Genomic DNA, 21,325 nt, shown 5'->3' with positions numbered 1-21,325 from the left:
TCATATGGTATTTATCTTTCTTGACTGACTTATTTCACTTAGCATTATACCCTTTAGATCCATCCATATTGTTGCAAATGGCAAGATTTCATTCTTTTTTATGGTTGAATAATATTCCATTATGTGTACGTATATATACAGACCCACTACGTATATATACATGCATATATATACATACACACTACCTCTTCTTTATCCATCTATAGATTGACAGTTGGGTTGCTTCCATATCTTGGCTATTATAATGTTGCAATAAATATGGAATTCTGATTGGTATTATAGCCATTTGTATGTCTGTTGTACATTTGATTTTTATTTCATGGATTTTGTTCACATTTTTATTATGGGGACTTTGTTTCTCAAAGTATAATCATATTTAATTGGTGATTCTTTATAAAATTGTCTATTTATATTAGATAAGAAGCCTCCAGTGGTAATTTCTTCTTAAATAATTGAAACATGTTTTCCCAAAAGGGGCAGGTGAACACAAGTCATGCTGAGGAAAAGAAAAACTCTGTTTACAGAAGCATTTTCATACTCATACTACTCAAGAATAGTAATTTTGCCAAAATGTACTTCAATATACTGAGCTACTTTATATTACTACTCAAAATATAGATTAAGTTGAAAGTGGCTTACATATTTGCAAGATGAATTAGTGAAGAAGGGAGAGTTTATATTTAAGAAAATTTAGTCCTTAATTTCAGTGACACTGTTCTTGTTTCAGTATTTAAAAATACTAATTGATGTGTTTATTTTTGTTTTCCTAGTGATATGCAGCTTTCGAGGATCTGTCCCTCAAGGGTTGGTCTTAGAAATAGGAGAAACGGTCCAGATTCTTGAAAAATGTGAAGGTAAGTATGGACCTATACAGTACACAAATACTGATGATTTTGGGTAGTATAATATACATTTATTTTGTAGCAGTAGATTATAAGCAATCATTTTGAAAGCATAATTAACCACATTATGATATATTGTTATAAAATCCTTCCTGATTTATATTTATCATAAATATATGGGTTATTTTGGCTCTAACCTAATAGCAACAATTAAAGAACTCATTGTTTGCCCTCAGAATGTAATTTTTATGGGATAGACCGGTGATGGGTAGTAAGGAGGGCACGTATTGCATAGTGCACTGGGTGTTATATGCAACTAATGAATCATCGAGCCTTACATCAGAAACCGGGGATGTACTGTATGGCGACTAACATAATATAATAAAAAATCATTAAAAAAAAAAGAATGTAATTTTTACACACTATGTTAAATGATTAATTTTGATTTTACAATCAAATAGATAATCTTCTACCCATACTTAGCTGCATTTGAATAGAATAGAATTGTAATTAATTAGTTCATTTGTATGTTTCTGTTTGATTGGCTGGATGTGATCAGTTATAATTAAAACAAGGCAGTAAATATGCTCAAATGAAGTTTGGCTTGACTACTAGCTGCCTCTGTGATGTATATGGGTATTTCTGCTGTAACATTCATGCATTATTGAAAAATACAACATTTTGCAAAATCATGCACTTGGGGCTCCTGGGTGGTGCAGTTGGTTAAGGATTCGACTCTTGGTTTCAGCTCAGGTTGTGATCTCAGGGTTGTGGAATCAAGCCCTGTGTTGGGCTCTAGGCTCAGTGCAGAATCTGCTTAAGATTCTCTCTTCCTCTCCCTTCGCCCCTCCCCCTTGCTCTCTCTCTGTCTCTAAAATAAATAAGTAAACCTTTTTTAAAAATCATGCACTCAGATCAACAAGATATATGGGAAAAATAAAGTTAGGGAGAAATCACATAAAATGAGGTACTGACAAAAGCAAAATTGATACCATAGGTGAGAACCTGGGCAGCCTAAGCTGGCAGTTCGGCAGGACTAAAAGCCATCTCAAATTATATAACAGAATGGAAATGTTGCTATGTGGGCATGGAGACAATGCCATGTAAATGGAGCTCTGATCCAGTTTCCTACTCTTAAGATGGTTATGAAAGTAAGTGTAACCTACCATGACCCAGGAATTATGTAAATTTGGGAGTGCACTTTTCTAGAAAGGGAGCTCTAGTGCAGCACTCATTCAAAATTTTCTTAAAACAGAAATATAAATCAGTACCCCTTCATGATAAAACTCTTAGCAAAATAATAGAAGAGAATTTTCTTAAACTGGTAAAGGGTGTCTACTAAAAAGCTTACAACAAGTATCATTATCCAATTGTGAAATATTGAAAGATTTCCCACTGAGATCTAAAAATGAGATAGGGAGACCTGCTATCATCATGTGTATTGAACATTATACTGGCAGTACTAGCTAGTGTGGTAAGGAAAATAAAATACATAAAGAATGGAAAGATAAGATTGAAACTATCATTTGTACATGATATAATTTGTGTATGTAGAACATCCAATAGATTCTATAAAAAAAATACTGGGAATAAATATGGGAACTTAAAGATATGATGGCTACAATATCAATATTTTAAATATATATTATTTTGTATGTATTTGCAACTAAGAACTAGAAAATGAATTAAAGAAACAATGCTATTTATATAGTACCACAAACAATAAATGCCTAGAAGTAAATCTGATAAAAAATTTAAGACATCTACATTAAAAACTACAAAAACATTGTTGATAGAAATTAAGGAAAATCTAAATAAATGGAAAGATATACCATGTTTATAGATTGAAAGACTCACTCTCTTGAGATGTTAGTTCTTCCCAAATTGATCTTGGTTTAATGCAATCCCAATAAAAATCCATCAGGTTTTTCTTTCTTTCTTTTTTTTTCTGTATGGTTATTGAACAGCTGATTCCAACATTTATATGAAAATGCAAAAGGTTACAAATAGCCAAGACAATCATGAAGAAGGCAATAAGTGGAAGATTTATGCTACTAGATATGAAGATTTATTATAAATCAAGACATTGTAGTTTTGGGGCAAAGATAGAATAATGAAACAGAATAGAGGGTCCAGAAACTGATCATCGTGTATATAGTCCAGTGATATATGAAAAAGGTGAAAATTGCAGTGCACTGGGGAAATGACATCCATTGCAAGAGGTGATACTGGGCCACCTGGAATAAAGAATGATAGTCTATTCAATAAATGGTATTGTGTCAATAATGAAAGCAGTGAATTTTGATCTCTACCTCATAGCATTTGCCCCAAACACAATTCCAGCTGAATGCTACCTAAATGTGAAATGTAAAATCACAATGTGCCTTGAAGGAAGTACAGGAAAATATTCTTCTTGACCTTGGGGTAGGCAGAGAGTCTTCTTGACCTTGGGGTAGACAAAACACTAACCATAAAGGAAAAGATTGGTAAGTTGTACTTTATTAAAATGAAGATCTGTTCTTCCGAAGACATCATTAAGGAGAGAAAAAAGGCAAGTCACAGAGTGAGAGAGATGTTTGACAAAGGACTTGTATTTAGAGTATAAAGAGCTACTACAAATCAAAAATAATATATTCTGATAGAAAAATTAGCAGAAGGCTTGATGAGGCTGCTTACAAAACGTATATTCCAGTGGCTCATAAACATTTGGAAAGGTGTTTAATTTCATTCAGCAGGGAAATACAAATTAAAACCACAGTGAGATACACTGCCACTGGAATGACTAAAATTCAAAACACTGGCAATACCAAGGGCCGGTAAAGATGCAGAACAACTGTTACTTTCATACGCCGCTGGTGGGAGAGGAAGTGGGATAACCAGTTTGGAAAAGTATTTGGCACTATTAAGTAAAGTTGAATGTACACATATCTGATGATCCGGCAAATCTACTCATAGGTATAAATCCAACAGCAAAATACATGTATAAGATGTCAGTAATAGCTTTACTCATAATCATGCAAAAAACCCCCACACGTTCACTAACAGTTAAAATGGGTAAATAAGTTATGGTATATTCATACAATTGAATGTGACACAGAAAGGAAAAGTGAATGAATTATTACATACAACAATACAGATGAATATCACATATACACTCTTGACAGAAATCAGATATAAGGGTTCATGCTGTTATGGCCCCATGTACATAAAGTACCGAATCAGGTAAAACTAATAGCTGGTGATATTTATCAGAATAGTGGTTAGATAACCACTCTTCTGGGTTCTTTTGCTAAGATTGTATCTGTGATATTGTTGTGTGTAGTAACAATCCATTTTCTTTTCTGTATCATATTCAGTTTAAGGTGTGTGCATGTTAATGATTGGAAGAGACAAGTGGCATTTGGGATGCTGCTAAATTTTACTTACCTGAGTGGTGGGCATACAGTTGTATATTATTTGAAAATTTACCTAGCTGTAGACTAATGATTTGTACACTTATGAGAGTTACATATCAATAAAAAATTTAAAAAATAAAAGGTCTTGGTAAAATTTTTTTTATTATAATATTTATTATATTATGTTAGTCACCATACAGTACATCCCTAGTTTTTGATGTTAAGTTCCACGATTCATTACTTGCGTATAACACCCAGTGCACCATGCAATACGTGCCCTCCTTAATACCCATCACCAGCCTATCCCATTCCCCTCCCCCCTCCCCTCTGAAGCCCTGTTTGTTTCCCAGAGTCCATAGTCTCTCATGGTTCATTCCCCCTTCTGTTTACCCCCCCTTTCTTCTTCCCTTTCTTCTCCTACCGGTTTTCCTACTTCTTATGTTCCATAAATGAGTGAGACCATATGATAATTGTCTTTCTCTGCTTGATTTATTTCGCTTAGCATTATCTCCTCCAGTCCCGTCCATGTTGCAGCAAATGTGGAGAAATCGTTCTTTTTGATGACTGAGTAATATTCCATTGTATATATGGACCACATCTTGTTTTTTTTTTATTTCATGATTTTTTATTATATTATGTTAGTCACCATACAGTACATCCCCGGTATCCGATGTAAAGTTCGATGATTTATTAGTTGCGTATAACACCCAGTGCACCATGCAATAGGTGCCCTCCTTACTACCCATCACCGGTCTATCCCATTCCCCCCCCACCTCCCCTCTGAGGCCCTCAGTTTTTTTCTAATAGTCCATAGTCTCTCATGTTTCATTCCCCCTTCTGATTACCCCCCCTTTCTTTATCCCTTTCTTCCCCTACCGATCATCCTAGTTCTTTTGTTCCATAGATGAGAGAAATCATATGATAATTGTCTTTCTCTGCTTGACTTATTTCACTTAGCATTATCTCCTCCCGTGCCATCCATGTTGCAGCAAATGTTGAGAATTCGTTCTTTCTGATAGCTGAGTAATATTCCATTGTATATATGGACCACATTTTCTTAATCCAGTCATCTGTTGAAGGACATCTCGGCTCCTTCCATGATTTAGCTATTGTGGACATTGCTGCTATGAACATTGGGGTGCATATGGCCCTTCTTTTCACTACGTCTGTGTCTTTGGGGTAAACACCCAGTAGTGCAATGGCTGGATCATAGGTAGCTCAATTTTTAACGTTTTAAAGGACCTCCACACTGTTTTCCAGAGTGGCTGTACCAACTTGCATTCCCACCAACAATGCAGGAGGGATCCCCTTTCTCCACATCCTCTCCAACAATTGTTGTTTCTTGCCTTGTCTATTTTTGCCATTCTAACTGGTGTAAGGTGGTATCTCAGTGTGGTTTTGATTTGAATTTCCTGATGGCTAATGATGTTGAACATTTTTTCATGTGTCTGTTAGCCATTTGTATGTCTTCATTGGAAAAGTATCTGTTCATATCTTCTGCCCATTTTTTGATTTGTTCATTTGTTTCTCGTGTATTGAGTTTGCGAAGTTCTTTGCAGATCTTGGATACTAATCTTTTATCCGTAGTGTCATTTCCAAATATCTTCTCCCATTCCGTGGACTGCCCCTTAGTTTTTTTGACTGTTTCCTTGGCTGTGCAGAAGCTTTTTACCTTGATGAAGTCTCACAAGTTCATTTTTTCTTTTGTTTCTCTTGCCTTTGGAGATGTGTCATGAAAAAAGTTGCTGTGGCCAATGTCAAAGAGGTTGCTGCCTATGCTCTCCTCTAGGATTTTGATGGATTCCTGTCTCACATCGAGGTCTTTCATCCATTTGGAGTTTATTTTTGTGTATGGTGTGAGAGAGTGGTCAAGTTTCATTCTTTTGCGTGTAGCTGTCCAATTCTCCTAGCACCATTTATTGAAGAGACTGTCTTTTTCCCACCGGATGTTTTTTCTTGCTTTGTCCAAGATTAGTTGCCCAAAGAGCCGAGGTCCATTTCTGGATTCTCTATTCTGTTCCCTTGGTCTGTGTGTCTGTTTTTGTGCCAGTACCATGCTGTCTTTGTGATCACAGCTTTGTAGTATAGCTTGAAATCTGGCAACGTGATGCCCCCAGCTTTGTTTTTCCTTTTCAACCATTCTTGGTGATTTGGGGCCTTTTATGGTTCACACAAAATTTTTCTTTATAATAATATTTTTTTCTTATGTTAGTCACCATACAGTACATCCCTGGTTTTTGTTGTAAAGTTCGATGATTCTTAGTTGTGTATAACACCCAGTGCACCATGCAATACATGCCCTCCTTACTACCCATCACCAGCCTACCCCATTCCCCCACCCCTCCCCTCTGAAGCCCTCAGTTTGTTTCTCAGAGTCCATAGTCTCTCATGCTTCATTCCCCCTTCTTTTTTTTAATGTTTTTTTAATTATATTATGTTAGTCACCATACAGTACATCCCTGGTTTCTGATGTAAAGTTCGATGCTTCATTAGTTGCGTATAACACCCAGTGCACCATGCAATATATGCCCTCCTTACTACCCATCACCAGCCTATCCCATTCCCCCACCCCCTCCCCTCTGAAGCCCTCGGTTTGTTTCTCAGAGTCCATAGTCTCTCATGCTTCATTCCCCCTTCTGATTACTGGTTCCACACAAATTTAAGGGCTGTTTGTTCCAGTTCTTTGAAAAATGTCAAAAAATTTTATGAAAAGTGCAGAGATGCAACAACATGGTTGCATCTAAAAAATATGTTGAGAAAAAGCGCCAGATATGAAAGATTACATTCTGTATGATTCAACTTATATGAAATTCAGGAATAAATAATACTACAAATCTGTGATGATAGAAGACAACATAGTGGTTGCCTGGGAGAGTATTGACTGGAAAGAGGCATGAAGGAACTTTCAGGATGATTGAAGAGTTCTATGTCTTGGTGAAATCTAGGTTATGTGGGTGTTACACTTCTCAAAGCTTATAGAATGGTATGTTCACAATCTGTGCATGTCACTGTATGTAAATTATGCATCAATGAAATGGATTAATGTTAAAAGAAAGGACAAAAGCCAACTTACAGACTGGAAAGTTGTTTTGAGATGTAAATGATATAGATAATATAAAAGAACTCTTAAAAACCAATAAAAATTAATAACAGGTGAATAGAAAAATGAACAAAAATATGACTAGGGACCTCACAGAAATGCTCAGTCTTATCAGCACAGTATAGCAAGGTATAATCAGAGTGACGAACAAGTCCACACATATTAGTTTGAGAAGACTAGAATGTCTGATGTATCCAAATGTTGGCCCAGATATGTTTCAATGGGAATGCTTACACATGTGACTGTCTTGTGATGTAAGATGTGCTTATCATGTGATTTAGCAGTTTAACTTCTAAGTTCATAACTTAAAGAATTCTTTTCACTTAAAAATTTTTTTTAAATGTTAATTTTTTATTTTATTGTTTTTTTATTATGTTCAGTTAGCCGCTGTATAGTACATCATAGTTTTTGATGTAGTGTTCCATGATTCATTGTTTGTGTATAACACCCAGTGCTCCATGCAATATGTGCCCTCCTTAATACCCATCACCACGCTAACTCACCCCCCCACCCCCTCCCCTCTGAAACCCTCAGTTTGTTTCCCGGAGACCATAGTCTCTCATGGTTCGTCTCCCCCTCTGATTACCCCCTCCTTCATTTTTCCCTTCCTTCTCTTATGATCCTCCATGCTATTGCTTATGTTCCACATATGAGTGAAACCATACGATAATTGTCTTTCTCTGCTTGACTTACTTCACTTAGCATAATCCCCTCCAGTTCCATCCATGTCGATGCAAATGGTGGGTATTCATCCTTTCTGATGGCTGAGTAATATTCCATTGTATATACGGACCACATCTTCTTTATCCATTCTTCTGTTGAAGGACATCTCAGCTCTTTCCACAGTTTGGCTGTTGTGGACATTGCTGCTATGAACGTTGGGGTGCACGTGTCCCTTCTTTTCACTACATCTGCATCTTTGGGGTAAATACCTAGTAGTGCAATTGCTGGGTCATAGGGTAGCTCTATTTTTAACATCTTGAGGAACCTCCATAATGTTTTCCAGAGCGGCTGTACCAAGCTTGCATTCCCACCAACAGCGTAAGAGGGTTCCCCTTTCTCCACATCCTCACCAACATTTGTTGTTTCCTGTTTTGTTAATTTCTGCCATTCTAATTGGTGTAAGATGGTACCTCACTGTGGTTTTGATTTGAATTTCCCTGGTGGCTAGTGATGTTGAGCATTTCTTCATGTGTCTGTTAGCCATTTGTATGTCTTTTTTGGAGAAGTGTCTGTTCATGTCTTCTGCCCATTTTTTGACTGGGTTGTTCGTTTTCTGAGGTTGAGTTTGAGAAGTTCTTTATAGATCTTGGCTATCAGCCCTTTATCTGTAATGTCATTTGCAAATGTCTTCTCCCATTCCGTGGGCCGCCTCTTAGTTTTGTTGACTGTTTCCTTTGCTGTGCAGAAGTTCTTTATCTTGATGAAGTCCCAAAGTTCATTTTTGCTTTTGTTTCACTTGCCTTTGGAGACATGTCTTGAAAGAAGTTACTGTGGCCGATGTAGAAGAGGTTGCTGCCTATGTTCTCCTGTAGGATTTTGATGGATTCCTGTCTCACATTGACATCTTTCATCCATTTTGAGTTTATCTTTGTGTATGGTGTAAGGGAATGGTCCAGTTTCATTCTTCTATATGTAGCTGTCCAATTTTCCCAGCACCACTTATTGAAGAGACTGTCTTTTTTCCACTGGATATTGTTTCTTGCTTTGTCAAAGATTAGTTGACCATAGAGTTGAGGGTCCATTTCTGGAGTCTCTATTCTGTCCCATTGGTCTGTGTGTCAGTTTTTGTGCCAGTACCATGCTGTCTTGGTGATCACAGCTTGTAATATAGCTCGAAGTCAGGCAACATGATGCCCCCAGCTTTGTTTTTCTTTTTCATCATTCCCTTGGTGATTCGGGGTCTTTTCTGGTTCCATACAAATTTTAGGATTGTTTGTTCCAGCTCTTTGAAAATGGCCAGTGGTATTTTAACAGGGATGGCATTAAAAGTGTAAATTGCTCTGGGCAGCATAGACATTTTAACAATGTTTATTCTTCCAATCCATGAGCATGGGATGTTTTTCCATCTTTTTGTATCTTCCTCAGTTTCTTTCACAAGTGTTCTGTGGTTTCTAGAGTATAGGTCCTTTACCTCTTTGGTGAGGTTTATTCCTAAATATCTTACGGTTTTTGTTGCTATTGTGAATGCAACTGATTCCTTAATTTCTCTTTCTACACCTACATTGTTAGTGTATAGAAAAGCAACTGATTTCTGTGCGTTGGTTTTGTATCCTGCCACATTGCTGAATTGCTGTATGAGTTCTAGTAATTCGGGGGGGGGATGTCTTTTGGGTTTTCTGCATAAAGTATCACGTCATCTGTGAAGAGGGCGAGTTTGACTTCTTTCCCAATTTGGATGCCTTTTATTTCTTTTTGTTGTCTGATTGCTGAGTCTAGGACTTCTAGCACTATGTTGAACAACAGTGGTGAGAGAGGGCATCCCTGTCATGTTCCTGATCTTAAGGGAAAAGCTCTCAACTTTTCCCCATTGATAATGATATTCGCTGTGGGTTTTTCATAGATAGATGGTTTTTATGATATTGAGGAATGTTCCCTCTATCCCTATACTCTGAAGAGTTTTAATCAGGAATGGATGTTGTATTTTTGTCAAGTGCTTTTTCTGCATCAGTTGAGAGGATCATATGGTTCTTGTCTTTTCTTTTATTGATGTGCTCTACGACATTGATTGATTGGTGAATGTTGAACCACCCTTGCATCCCAGGCATAAAACCCACTTGGTCATGGTGAAGAATCCTTTTAATGTACTGTTGGATCCTAGTAGTTAGGATCTTGTTGAGTATCTTGCCGTCCACGTTCATCAGGGATATTGGTCTGTAATTCTCCTTTTTGTTGGGGTCTTTGCCTGGTTTTCGGATCAGGGTAATGCTGGCCCCATAGAAGGAGTTTGGAAGTTTTTCTTCTGTTTCTATTTTTTGAAACTGCTTCAGTACAGTAGGTATTATTTCTTCTTTAAATGTTTGGTAGAATTCCCCTGGGAAGCCATCTGGCCTGGACTTCTGTTTTTTGGGAGGTTTTTGATTACTGCTTCAGTTATGTTACTGGTTATTGGTCTATTCAGATTGTCTATTTCTTCTTATTTCAGTCTTGGTAGTTTGTAAGTTTCCAGGAAGACATCCATTTCCTCCAGGTTGCTTAATTTGTTGGCATATAGTTGCTGGTAATAATTTCTAATAGTTGTTTCTATTTCTTTGGCTTTAGTCGTGATCTCTCCCCTTTCATTCATGATTTTATTAATTTAGGTCCTTTCTCTTTTCTTTTGGATAATTTGGCCAGTGGTTTATTGGTCTTATAAATTCTTTCAAGGAACCAGCTTCTAGTTTCATTGTTCTGGTCTACTGTTTTTCTCATTTCTTTTTCATTGATCTCTGCTCTGATCTTTATTATTTCTCTTCTCTTGCTTGGTTTAGGTTTTATTTGCTGTTCTTTCTCCAGTTCCTTTAGGTATAAGGGTAGCTTGTGCATTTGGGAATTTTAAATTTTCTGCTAGAGGCTTGATGGCTATGTATTTCCCTCTTAGGACCGCCTTTGCAGTATCCCATAGGTTTTGAACTGAAGTGTTTTTGTGCTCATTAGTTTCCATGCATTGCTTTAGTTCTTCTTTAATTTCCTGGTTGAACCAGTCATTCTTTAGCAGGATTCTCTTTAACCTCCAAGTGTTTGAATTCCTTCCAAGTATTTTCTTGTGATTGAGTTCCAGTACAAGGCATTGTGGTCTGATAACATGCAGGGAATAATCTCAGTCTTTTGGTATTGACTGAGACCTGATTTGTGACCCGGTATGTGGTCAGATATGGAGAAAGTTACATATGCATTCGAGAAAAATGAATATTCTCCTGTTTTATATAATGGTTTGTATATATCTCTCTGTATATATCTGTTTATATCTATGAAGTCCAGTATGTCATTCATCGTTCTTGTTTCTTTGTTGATCTGCTTAGCTGATCTGTCCAGTCCTGAGAATGGAGTGTTAAAATATCCTGCTATTCAAGTATTATTGTTGATCTGATTCTTTATTTTGGTTAACAGCTGGCTTATGTAGTTAGGTGCTCCCATGTTGAGGGCATAGATATTTACAATTGTTAGATTTTCTTGTTGGATGGACCCTTTAAGAATGATATAGTGTCCCTCTGGATCTCTTATTACAGTCTTTGGTTTATTTTATTTATTTATTTATTTATTTATTTATTTATTTATTTATTTATTTATATTTTTTTATTATATTGTTAGTCACCATACAGTACATCCCTAGTTTTTGATGTAAAGTTCCGTGATTCATTACTTGCGTATAACACCCATTGCACCATGCAATACGTGCCCTCCTTAATACCCATCACCAGTGTATCCCATTCTCCCACTCCCCTCCCCTCAGTTTGTTTCCCAGAGTCCATAGTCTCTCATGGTTCATTCAGTCTTTGGTTTAAATTCTAATTTGTCTGATATAAGAATTGCTGCCCCAGCTTTCTTTTGAGGTCCACTGGCATGATAAATGGTTCTCCATCCCCTCACTTTCAGTCTGGAGTTGTCTTTAGGTTTAAAATGAGTCTCTTGTAGACAGCGTATGGATGGGTCCTGTCTTTGTATCCAGTCTGCAACCTTGGGCTGTTTCATGGGAACATTTAGGCCTTTCATGTTGAGAGTTACTACTGAAAGATGTGTATTTATTGTCATCCTGTTGTCTGTACAGTCCCTGTTTCTATGGATTGTATCTGTAAATTTCTGGTCTATATTACTCTTGGGGTCTTTCTTCTTTTATAGAATCCCCCTTAATATTTCTTACAGGGCCAGCTTGGTGGTCACATATTCTTTCAGTTTCTGCTGGTCCTAGAAGCTCCTTGTCTCTCCATCTATTCTGAATGACAGCCTTGCTCGATATTGTATCCTTGACTGCATGTTCTTCTCATTTAGTACCCTGAATATGTCTTGCCAGCTCTTTCTGGCTTGACAGGTCTCTGTGGACAGGTCTGACATTATTCTGATGTTCCTCCCTCTATATGTAAGAAAACTCTTCCCCCTAGCTGCTCTCAGGATGGCTTCCTTGGTTGTAAGGTTTGCGAGTTTTACTCTTACATGTTGGGGTGTTGGTCTGTTCTCCTTGATCTTGGGAGGGGTCCTCTCTGCCTCTAGGACATGAATACTTGTTTCATTCCCCAGATTAGGGAAGTTCTCAGCTACAGTTTGCTCAGATATACCTTCTATTCCTCTCTCTCCACCCCTTCAGAGATCCTAATAATTTTGACATTGAAATGTTTCATGGCATCGGTAATCTCTCTAAGTCTGTTCTCATGGATTTTAAGCTGTTTCTCCCAGGCCTCTTCCTGTTTCTTCCTATCAGTTTATCTTCTAGATCACTAATTCATTCTTCTGCCTCATTTATCCTAGCTGTTAGAGTTCCAGTTTAGACTGCATCTCTCTCATTCATAGCATTTTTAAGTTTGGCCTGATTAGCTCTCATTTCTGCCCTTAGAGATTCTATATTGCTGCTAATGGTTTTCTCAAGCCTAGCTGTTGACTTCATAATTGCTACCCTGAAGTCTGTTTCTGACATCCTGCTTATGTCCATATCCATTAAGTCTGTGGGAGAGGCCATTGTCTCTCGTTCTTATCTTTGTTGGGAGTTCTGCCTCCTAGTTATTCTGTTGAGGGGTGGTTGAGGGGATGTACAGAGTCCAAAATATCAACCACAGTCCAGGCAAGATGTACTGTGGGAAAATCTGGAGGAGTTGGAAGCCGCCACTGAAAAAACACAGCCGAAATGAAACCCAAGAACAAAATTTATGAAATTAAAAAGTTAAAAAAAATTAAGATTAAAAAACTTTTAAAAAAGGGGGGGTGGGGGGCTTAATCTTTCAATGTGGGCAAGGTAGGGTGTTTCAGTTCTTCCTGGGTGTATTTTCTTTTCTTTGTTAGAGGGCAGTACTTCCCAGAGTTACAGGGAAAATAAAACTGGTGTGTGTGTGTGTGTGTGTGTGTGTGTGTGTATAAAGGTAATATTGAATAGGGAAAAAAGGACTACATTGAAACTTATATCTGTCTATATATAAAAATATATAGGTGTGAAAAAGTACAAGTTTACAAGCTATTATGAAATATGTTATATTAAACATCTAGTTGAAATGAGAAATAGGTAAAAAGAAAAAACAGAGAAGAAACATGAGAAAGAAGAAAAAGAAAAAGTTGTGTCTGAAAAATACTCAAGACGTGAAACAACATGGAGCTCAATATACTGTTTTCCCCTGGTGTTGGGGTTTTATAGTTTTATGGAGACCCTCAGGTTGTCAGCCTGTTGTTCTTCCAGCTTGTCTTCTGAGGGAGGGGCCTGCTGGGCTGTTTTTCAGGCAACGCTGCTTGGGCGGAGTTGCCCTGCCTCCTATCAGGGGTCTGGGCTCTGTGGAAACCAGTTTTTTTTTTTTATTTTTTTATTTTTTTTAAATGATTTTTTATTATGTTAGTCACCATACAGTACATCCCCGGTTTCCGATGCAAGGCTCGATGATTCATTAGTTGTGTATAACACCCAGTGCACCATGCAATACGTGCCCTCCTTACCACCCATCACCGGTCTATCCCATTCCCCCACCCCCCTCCCCTCTGAAGTCCTCAGTTTGTTTCTCATAGTCCATAGTCTCTCATGAGGAAACCAGTTTTTTGGGCTTTTGTTCTCTGGGCTTTTCATGCCGTTTTGGAGGATCAGAGCAAAGGAAAATGTCTGCACCCAGATCTCTGCCCCAGGGCAGAGAAGTCACAGTCTACTCTTCTCTGAACCCTCCAGAACATACAGTCTCCCTTTCTGTAAGCACTGCTGAAAACTGCAGCCTCCCACTGGCGTTGCACGCCCCCAGCGACCCTCTCAGTGGTTGATTCAGGCCGTTGCTTGTCTCCGCCCTTTGTGCTTCTAAAACCGTGAGCAGCCGGGTCCAAGTGCAGGGGAGGGGGGCCGCCTGGCCCTGGGTCCAGGCGACCCTGGTCTGCTGAGGCGGGTCCCCGTGAGCGGCTACCCCTGTCCGGGTGCACACGCCCCCTTAGCACCTGGATCCTGTTTGAGTGCTGTTATCAGGCCCTTCCCCTTCTGCTGCTTCTGCTCTGCAAGTTATCATGGTCCCTGGCTGCAGGACACAATTGTGCTTGTGTGTTGTATCACTTTCCAGTGGCCAGCTTATGGCAGCTCCCTCCCCCTTCTGTTTATCTTCCAATATCTGCCCACAGAATCACAACTCCCTGTGACCCAGCAATTGCACTACTGGGTATTTACTCCAAAGATACAGATGTAGTGAAAAGAAGGGCCATATGCACCCCAATGTTCATAGCAGCAATGTCCACAATAGTCAAACTGGAAAGAGCCAAGGTGGAGCCCTTCAACAGACGAATGGATAAAAAAGATGTGGTCCATATATACAATGGAATATTACTTAGCCATCAGAAAGGGTGATTACCTAACTTTTGCATCAACATGGATGGAACTGGAGGGGATTATGCTAAGTGAAATAAGTCAAGCAGAGAAAGACAATTATCATATGGTTTCACTTATATGTGGAACAATAAGGAATAGCATGGAGGACATTAGGAGACAGAAGGGAAAAATGAAAGGGGGGAAATCAGAGGGGGAGATGAACCATGAGAGACTATGGACTCCGGAGAAGCAAACTGAGGGTTTTAGAGGGGAGGGGGGATGAGAGGATGGGTTGGCCCAGTGATGGGTATTAAAGAGGGCACATATTGCATGGAGCACTGGGTGTTATACACAAACAATGAATCATGGAACACTACATCAAAAATGAAGTACTGTATGGTGACTAATATAACATAATTAAAAAAATATAAAAAGAAGCACAACTCCATCCTTCATATGTCACGACTGCTGATTTTCTGCTTGTAGACTTCCAGATATATGTTCTTACATCTCAGGCTGATTTTGTGGGTGCTCAGAATGGTTTGGTAGATATCCAACTAAATTCAGGGACGGGTTCAAATGGAGTCCCCTACTCCTCCACCATCTTGCCCCCTCCCCTAAAGAAGTGTTCTTAAAGCTGTCCTCATCAATCATTAGGGGGCTACAAATTCCATTTAGTGCTATCAGCATTAAAAAATGTTAAGAGTATGTTGCTGTATCAGTTACAATCCATTTACAGTAATAATTTGAACAGGGAATATTTAACATAAATGTTAACTGGTAAAAAGTAATTACTGAAAAGGGTAAAAAACTTTCAAATGGTATAGAACTAGCAGGTGCAGAAGTCAGCAACTACTGAGGAAGAGGCAGCAGGCAAGGAACTAAGAATTTAAAAGAACACTCCCCTGCCTCAAGGCAAAGATTCAGATCCTTTTTGGAAAGGGCATGGCTGCCATAGAAACATGTAGCCTGTCAGTGGTGAAGAAACTTTCCAGACGGCATGGATTAGAGCTGGTTGATAGGAACAACCTGCTGGGTAGCAGAAAAATTTATGGAATGGTATGAGGGAGCCAGAGCTGTTCCACAGGTGCAGCTCCTCAGATGGTAGAGAAACTTGCCAGAATCTACAAGCTGTAGCTTGTCTGTGGAGGTGACTGAGGTAAACACGGCTGGGCTTCCAACATGCCAATCACCTGGCTAGGGTGCTGACAATAAAATAGTGTGCCAGAACCAAGAAGGGAAGCTCCTTCTTTCTGCTATGGCCTTGCAGTGTCTCATTAGTACCCTCTATTGACAAAGCCTAATGCTGGGTGAGTTGGCAAAGAAGAAATGTTGATATGGTCTATATTAGTTTGGGATTACCAAAAAGCAGAACCAGTAGGAGATACATATGTATATGTATATATTTATTAGAAGAAATTGGTTGTATGGTTATGGAGTCTTAAGTCCCAGGATCTGCAATTGGCAAGCTAGAGGCCTAAGAAAGCCAGTGTTCTAGCCAGAGTCAGAAAGCCAGAACCAGGAGAGCTGATGGTATAAGTTCCAGTCTGAGTCCAAGGCTGAAGGCAGGAGAAGAACAGTGTCCTAGCTTGAAAATGGGCAGAGAAAGTGAAATCTTTCTTACTCTACCTATTTGTTGTATTCAAGCCTTCAGCAAATTGGATGAGGCACACTCACATTGGGAAAGACAATCTGCTTTACTCAGTTTACCAATAAAAAATGTCAGTATGATCCAGAAACTCACGTACACACCCAGAAAAATATTTAACAAATATCTGGGCACTGGGTGGCCCAGTCAGGTTGAACCATAGGATTAACCATCATAGGGCTCAATTCCAGTATTAAAAAGCAGGATATCGAAGGGTAGATTTGGTGCTGAGTGATAGTCAATTGGTAACTGGCACAATTGCATGTAGCATCATTAAATTTTTTTCTTCATGAGAGTTGCTTCAATTTTATGTGTATGGGATTGTGACATAAAATATTTCTAAATCTGGGCCATAGTAAAAAAAATATTTGAGTGTATTGATCTGGAGAAACTTTTGCATGTGTACACATGAAGACACCTACAGCACTGTGTATAGTAGCAAAAAATTGGTAATATCCTAAATGTCTACCAACAACAGAATGTTAGAGAAATAAATTATGGGATCTAACGCACAGCCATACTTTAAAATTGCTAAGAGTAGATCTCAAATGTCACTACAAAAAATAAATGGTAATAATGTGACTGGATGAAAGTGTTAGCTAGGTGCCCTATGGAGGTAATAACTTTGCAGTATATAAGTATATCGAATCAAAGTGTATCAAAGGTGTAATGTTGTACACCTTAAATTTACTGTTATATGTCAATTATAGCTCAATAAAGCTGGTAAAATGTTAAAAAAAACAATAAAATTAAACAACATGAAAAATAATATACTTATATATCTATTAATCTTTTCCATTTTTTGAAAACATTTTGTTAGAAAGCGAGAGAGCACAAGCGGGGAGAGTGGCAGGCAGAGGGAGAGGGAGAAGCAGACTCCCTGCTGTGCAGGGAGCCCAATGTGGGGCTCCATTCCAGGACCCTGAGATCATGACCTGAGCTGAAGGCAGGTGCTTAACTGACTGAGCCACTCAGGTGCCCCAATTTTTTCTGTTTTTTTTTTTTTAAAGATAATTTATTTATTTGAGAGAGACAGAGCAAGAGCATGAGCAGGGGGGAGGATCCAAGGGAGAGAGAGAAGGACTTCCCATTGAGTAGGGAGCCTGACTCAGGGCTCAATCCCAGGACCTGAGCAAAAGGTAGATGCTTAACTGACTGAGCCACCCAGGTGCCCCTAATTTTTTCCATTTTATTCTTATGTATTTACTCCGCAGCAGAAGATAAGACTTTAGCTCTGTTATGATTTCCCATCCCAAACATACACAAACATGCTTCTTACATTCTTCCAATATACTTATCATCCTTGTTAGGTAAATTAGTATTTGTTTTTTTATTACTATGATTAATTCATGACTAATCTGTATAGTATATTATATCTTTTATTACCATTTGTTTCTCTGGAATGAATATTTGACATATATATTTAAAAATATATTTATATAATTTATATATACATATATCACCTTTTCTTTGTCCATTCATCCACTGATGGACACTTAGGTTGTTTGTCTTGGCTATTGTGAATAATACTGCAATGAACATGGGAAAAGAGTTTTAAGAGTTTTAAGTTTTGAGGAGCTTCCATCCTGTTTTCCTTAGTGGCTGTACCAGTTTACATTCCCATTAACAGTACACCAGGGCTCCCTTTTCTCCACATCCTGGTCAGCATTTGTTATCTCTTAACTTTTTGATGATAGCCAGGTGTGAGATAATATCTCATTGTGGTTTTGACTTAGAATTTAGACTTAGAATTTAGATTTAGAAGTTATTACTCAGTCATCAGAAAGAACGATTACCCAACATTTGCAGCAACGTGGACAGGACTGGAGGAGATTATGCTAAGTGAAATAAGTCAAGCAGAGAAAGACAATTATCATATGGTTTCACTCATTTATGGAACATAAGAAATAGCAGGGAGATCGGTAGGAGAAGGAAGGGAAGAATGAAGGGGGAGTAAACAGAAGGGGAATGAACCACGAGAGACTATGGACTCTGGGAAACAAACTGAGGGCTTCAGAGGGGAGGGGGGTGGGAGACTGGGATAGGCCGGTGATGGGTATTAAGGAGGGCACATATTGCATGGAGCACTAGCTGTTATATGCAAATAATGAATCATGGAACACTACATCAAAGACTAAGGATGTACTGTATGGTGACTAACATAATAAAAAATATTATTAAAAAAATTATTTTGTGAGAGCCGTCAGGCAGCCTCAGAGTATTACTTGATTTTGGTTGGTTAATTAACATCATTTTCCCTGTCATAAATAATGTCAGAATCTAATTGTTTCAAGAGCCAATTCAGGTAGGTACTCTCTCTTTATTACATCCCCTCTAAGTCAGGAATTCCACTTAAATTCACCTGCTGGGCTCATGATTATAAATTAATGTGTGAGAAAATTCTCTGGCTTCATGATTGAGACAGTGTTTATTACTTATGGCATATACTTTGTGCTGAAAGACTCATGTCAGTTATCCACATTGTATCTGTTTGCTGATTTGTTGTCTGTATTGTTCTCTGAAGCCATCTTATTCATGCCTTGTTTTACTATCTAGATTCATGATCCATAGCCTGCTTTGACTTTGGGTTTTGTAGGTACTTGTGGGTAGATTTCTCACTCAATTCCAGCTTCCATTTTACCTTGAACATTTCTGTCTTCTATCCCCTTTCTCTTTATCTTAGTCTCATTTGACTTAGCTGCCTATTGTGCTGTCCTTAGCCCTAGAATTGATTCTGGCTTTTCTGTAAGAACATTTCTACTATCAAGCTGGAGAGTGCAAATCTGATTTTTGCTTGAATTATATTGTAGATATGATTATATATATATATATATATATACACACACACACACACACACACACATATATATATATATTTAATAACAGGTTTCTCTTTTAAAGTGGTGTGAAAAAGCAACTGGTAAAATTAGCTAAAGTTTAAAAATAATCTTTTGTTACAAGGAATCTAGGTAATGTAAATATTTATTATTTCTTTTAGTTTCTCTTTGATTAGAATGAATCCAAATATTGCCATGATTATTTTGTTTGTAGAGGGAGAAAATAAATAAGTGATTCAGTATTCATGTTGCTCAAGGTGAATCTATCAGTGAGTAGGCAAGGTCAGCCAATTTAAGTTATCTAGAAGTCTTCTGATTTCCTTTTCTAATTTTTGATTCCTACATATTCCAACCAGTAAGACTATTTTGTGCCAGCTTTCCGTTTGTTTAATATTTGGTTTTCATTTTCTTATCTTGCCTTTCTATAATATTCAGACTAAGAGTCAGTATCAGCATCAGCAAACTAGTGCAAACTTTCTGATATATATATGGAAATAAAATAAGTCAAGCAGAGAAAGACAATTATCATATGGTTTCTCTCATCTATGGAACATAAGAACTAGGAAGATCAGTAGGAGAAGAAAGGATAAAGAAAGGGGGGGTAGTCAGAAGGGGGAATGAAGCATGAGAGACTATGGACTCTGAGAAACAAACTGAGGGCTTCAGAGGGTAGGGGGGTGGGGGAATGGGATAGGCTGGTAAGGAGGGCACGTATTGCATGGTGCACTGGGTGTTATAGGCAACTAATGAATCATCGAACTTTACATCAAAAAAATAAATTAAATTAAAAAAAAGAAGCCATTTTCATTGAAAAATTTTGTAATAAAAAAAGAGACTCCAAGGTTGGGTACCATCTGTATTAGTTTCTACTGTACTTTTTTGGATTAATATTTTCTGCCACTTTCTTTTTTTTTCCTTCTATTTTTTTTTAGTTTAAATTCAATTGGCCAGCATATAGTACATCATTAGTTTTTGGTATAGTGTTCAATGATTCATTGTTGTGTATAACACCCAGTGCTCATCACATCACGTGCCCTCACCCAGTTATCCCATCCCCCCACTCACTTCCCTTCTGTAAGTCTCAATTTGTTTCCCAGAGTCAAGAGTCTCTCGTGGTTTGTCATCTTCTCTGATTTCTTCGCTTTCAATTTTTCCTCCTTTTCCCTAGGATCCTCTGTGCTATTTCTTACATTCCACATATGAGTAAAACCACATGATAATTGTGTTTCTTTGCTTGACTTAATTCACTTAGCATAATACCCTCCAGTTCCCTCCATGTTGATGCAAATGGTAAGTATTCATCCTTTCTGATGGCTGAGTAATACTCCATTGTATATTTGAACCATATCTTCTTTATCCATTCATCTGTTGAAGGACATCTCAGCTCCTTCCATAGTTTGGCTATTGTGGACATTGCTGCTATGAAACTCAGCATCCAAAAAACAAATATTCCAGTCAAGAAGTTGGCAGAAGACATGAACAGACATTTCTCCAAAGAAGCCATACAAATGGCCAACAGACACATGAAAAAATGCTCCACATCACTAGTCATCAGGGAAATACAAATCAAAACCACAGTGAGATACCACCTTACCGCCAGTTAGAATGGCTAAAATTAATAAGACAGGGAACAACAAATGTTGGGGAGGATGTGGAGAAAGGGGAACCCTCTTACACTGTTGATGGGAATACAAGCTGGTACAGCCACTCTGAAAAACAGTAGGGAGGTTCCTCGCTGCCACTTTCTAAAGGCATTTAAAAACTTAAGTTTTTGGATACTATCCCTTTATGAACATGTCATATGCAAATATCTTCTCCCATTCCATAGGTTGCCTTTTAGTTTTGTTGATTGTTTGCTGTGCAGAAGCTTTTTATCTTGATAAAGTCTCGATAGTTCATTTTTTTGTTTTCCCCTGTCTCAAGAGACGTGTCTAGTAAGAAGTTGCTAGGGCCTAGGTCAGAGGGGTTGCTGCCTGTGTTTTCATTTAGGATTTTGTAGGCTTTCTGTCTCACATTTAAGTCTTTCATCCATTTTGAATTTATTTTTGTGGAT

The 21,325-nt window shown here is 38.1% G+C and overlaps 1 protein-coding gene across 4 annotated transcripts in view; it reads left to right on the top strand.

The window, feature by feature from the left end:
- DOCK3 (dedicator of cytokinesis 3) overlaps positions 1–21,325 on the top strand; it is a 568,180-nt gene that overhangs the window by 83,788 nt on the left and 463,067 nt on the right. For all 4 annotated transcript variants that reach the window (XM_087867015.1, XM_087867014.1, XM_087867013.1 and 1 more), the window contains exon 2: positions 771–854. In XM_087867015.1, coding sequence (XP_087723141.1) covers positions 771–854 — 84 coding nt within the window. The remainder of the gene's footprint in view (positions 1–770; positions 855–21,325) is intronic.

Source organism: Ursus americanus, chromosome 14, assembly GCF_024610735.1.
Source record: "Ursus americanus isolate L20-20 chromosome 14, mUrsAme1.1.p, whole genome shotgun sequence".
Taxonomy (NCBI): Eukaryota; Metazoa; Chordata; class Mammalia; order Carnivora; family Ursidae; genus Ursus; species Ursus americanus.
Note: the sequence above shows the minus strand (reverse complement) of the source record. Positions and strands in the feature narration are given on the sequence as shown.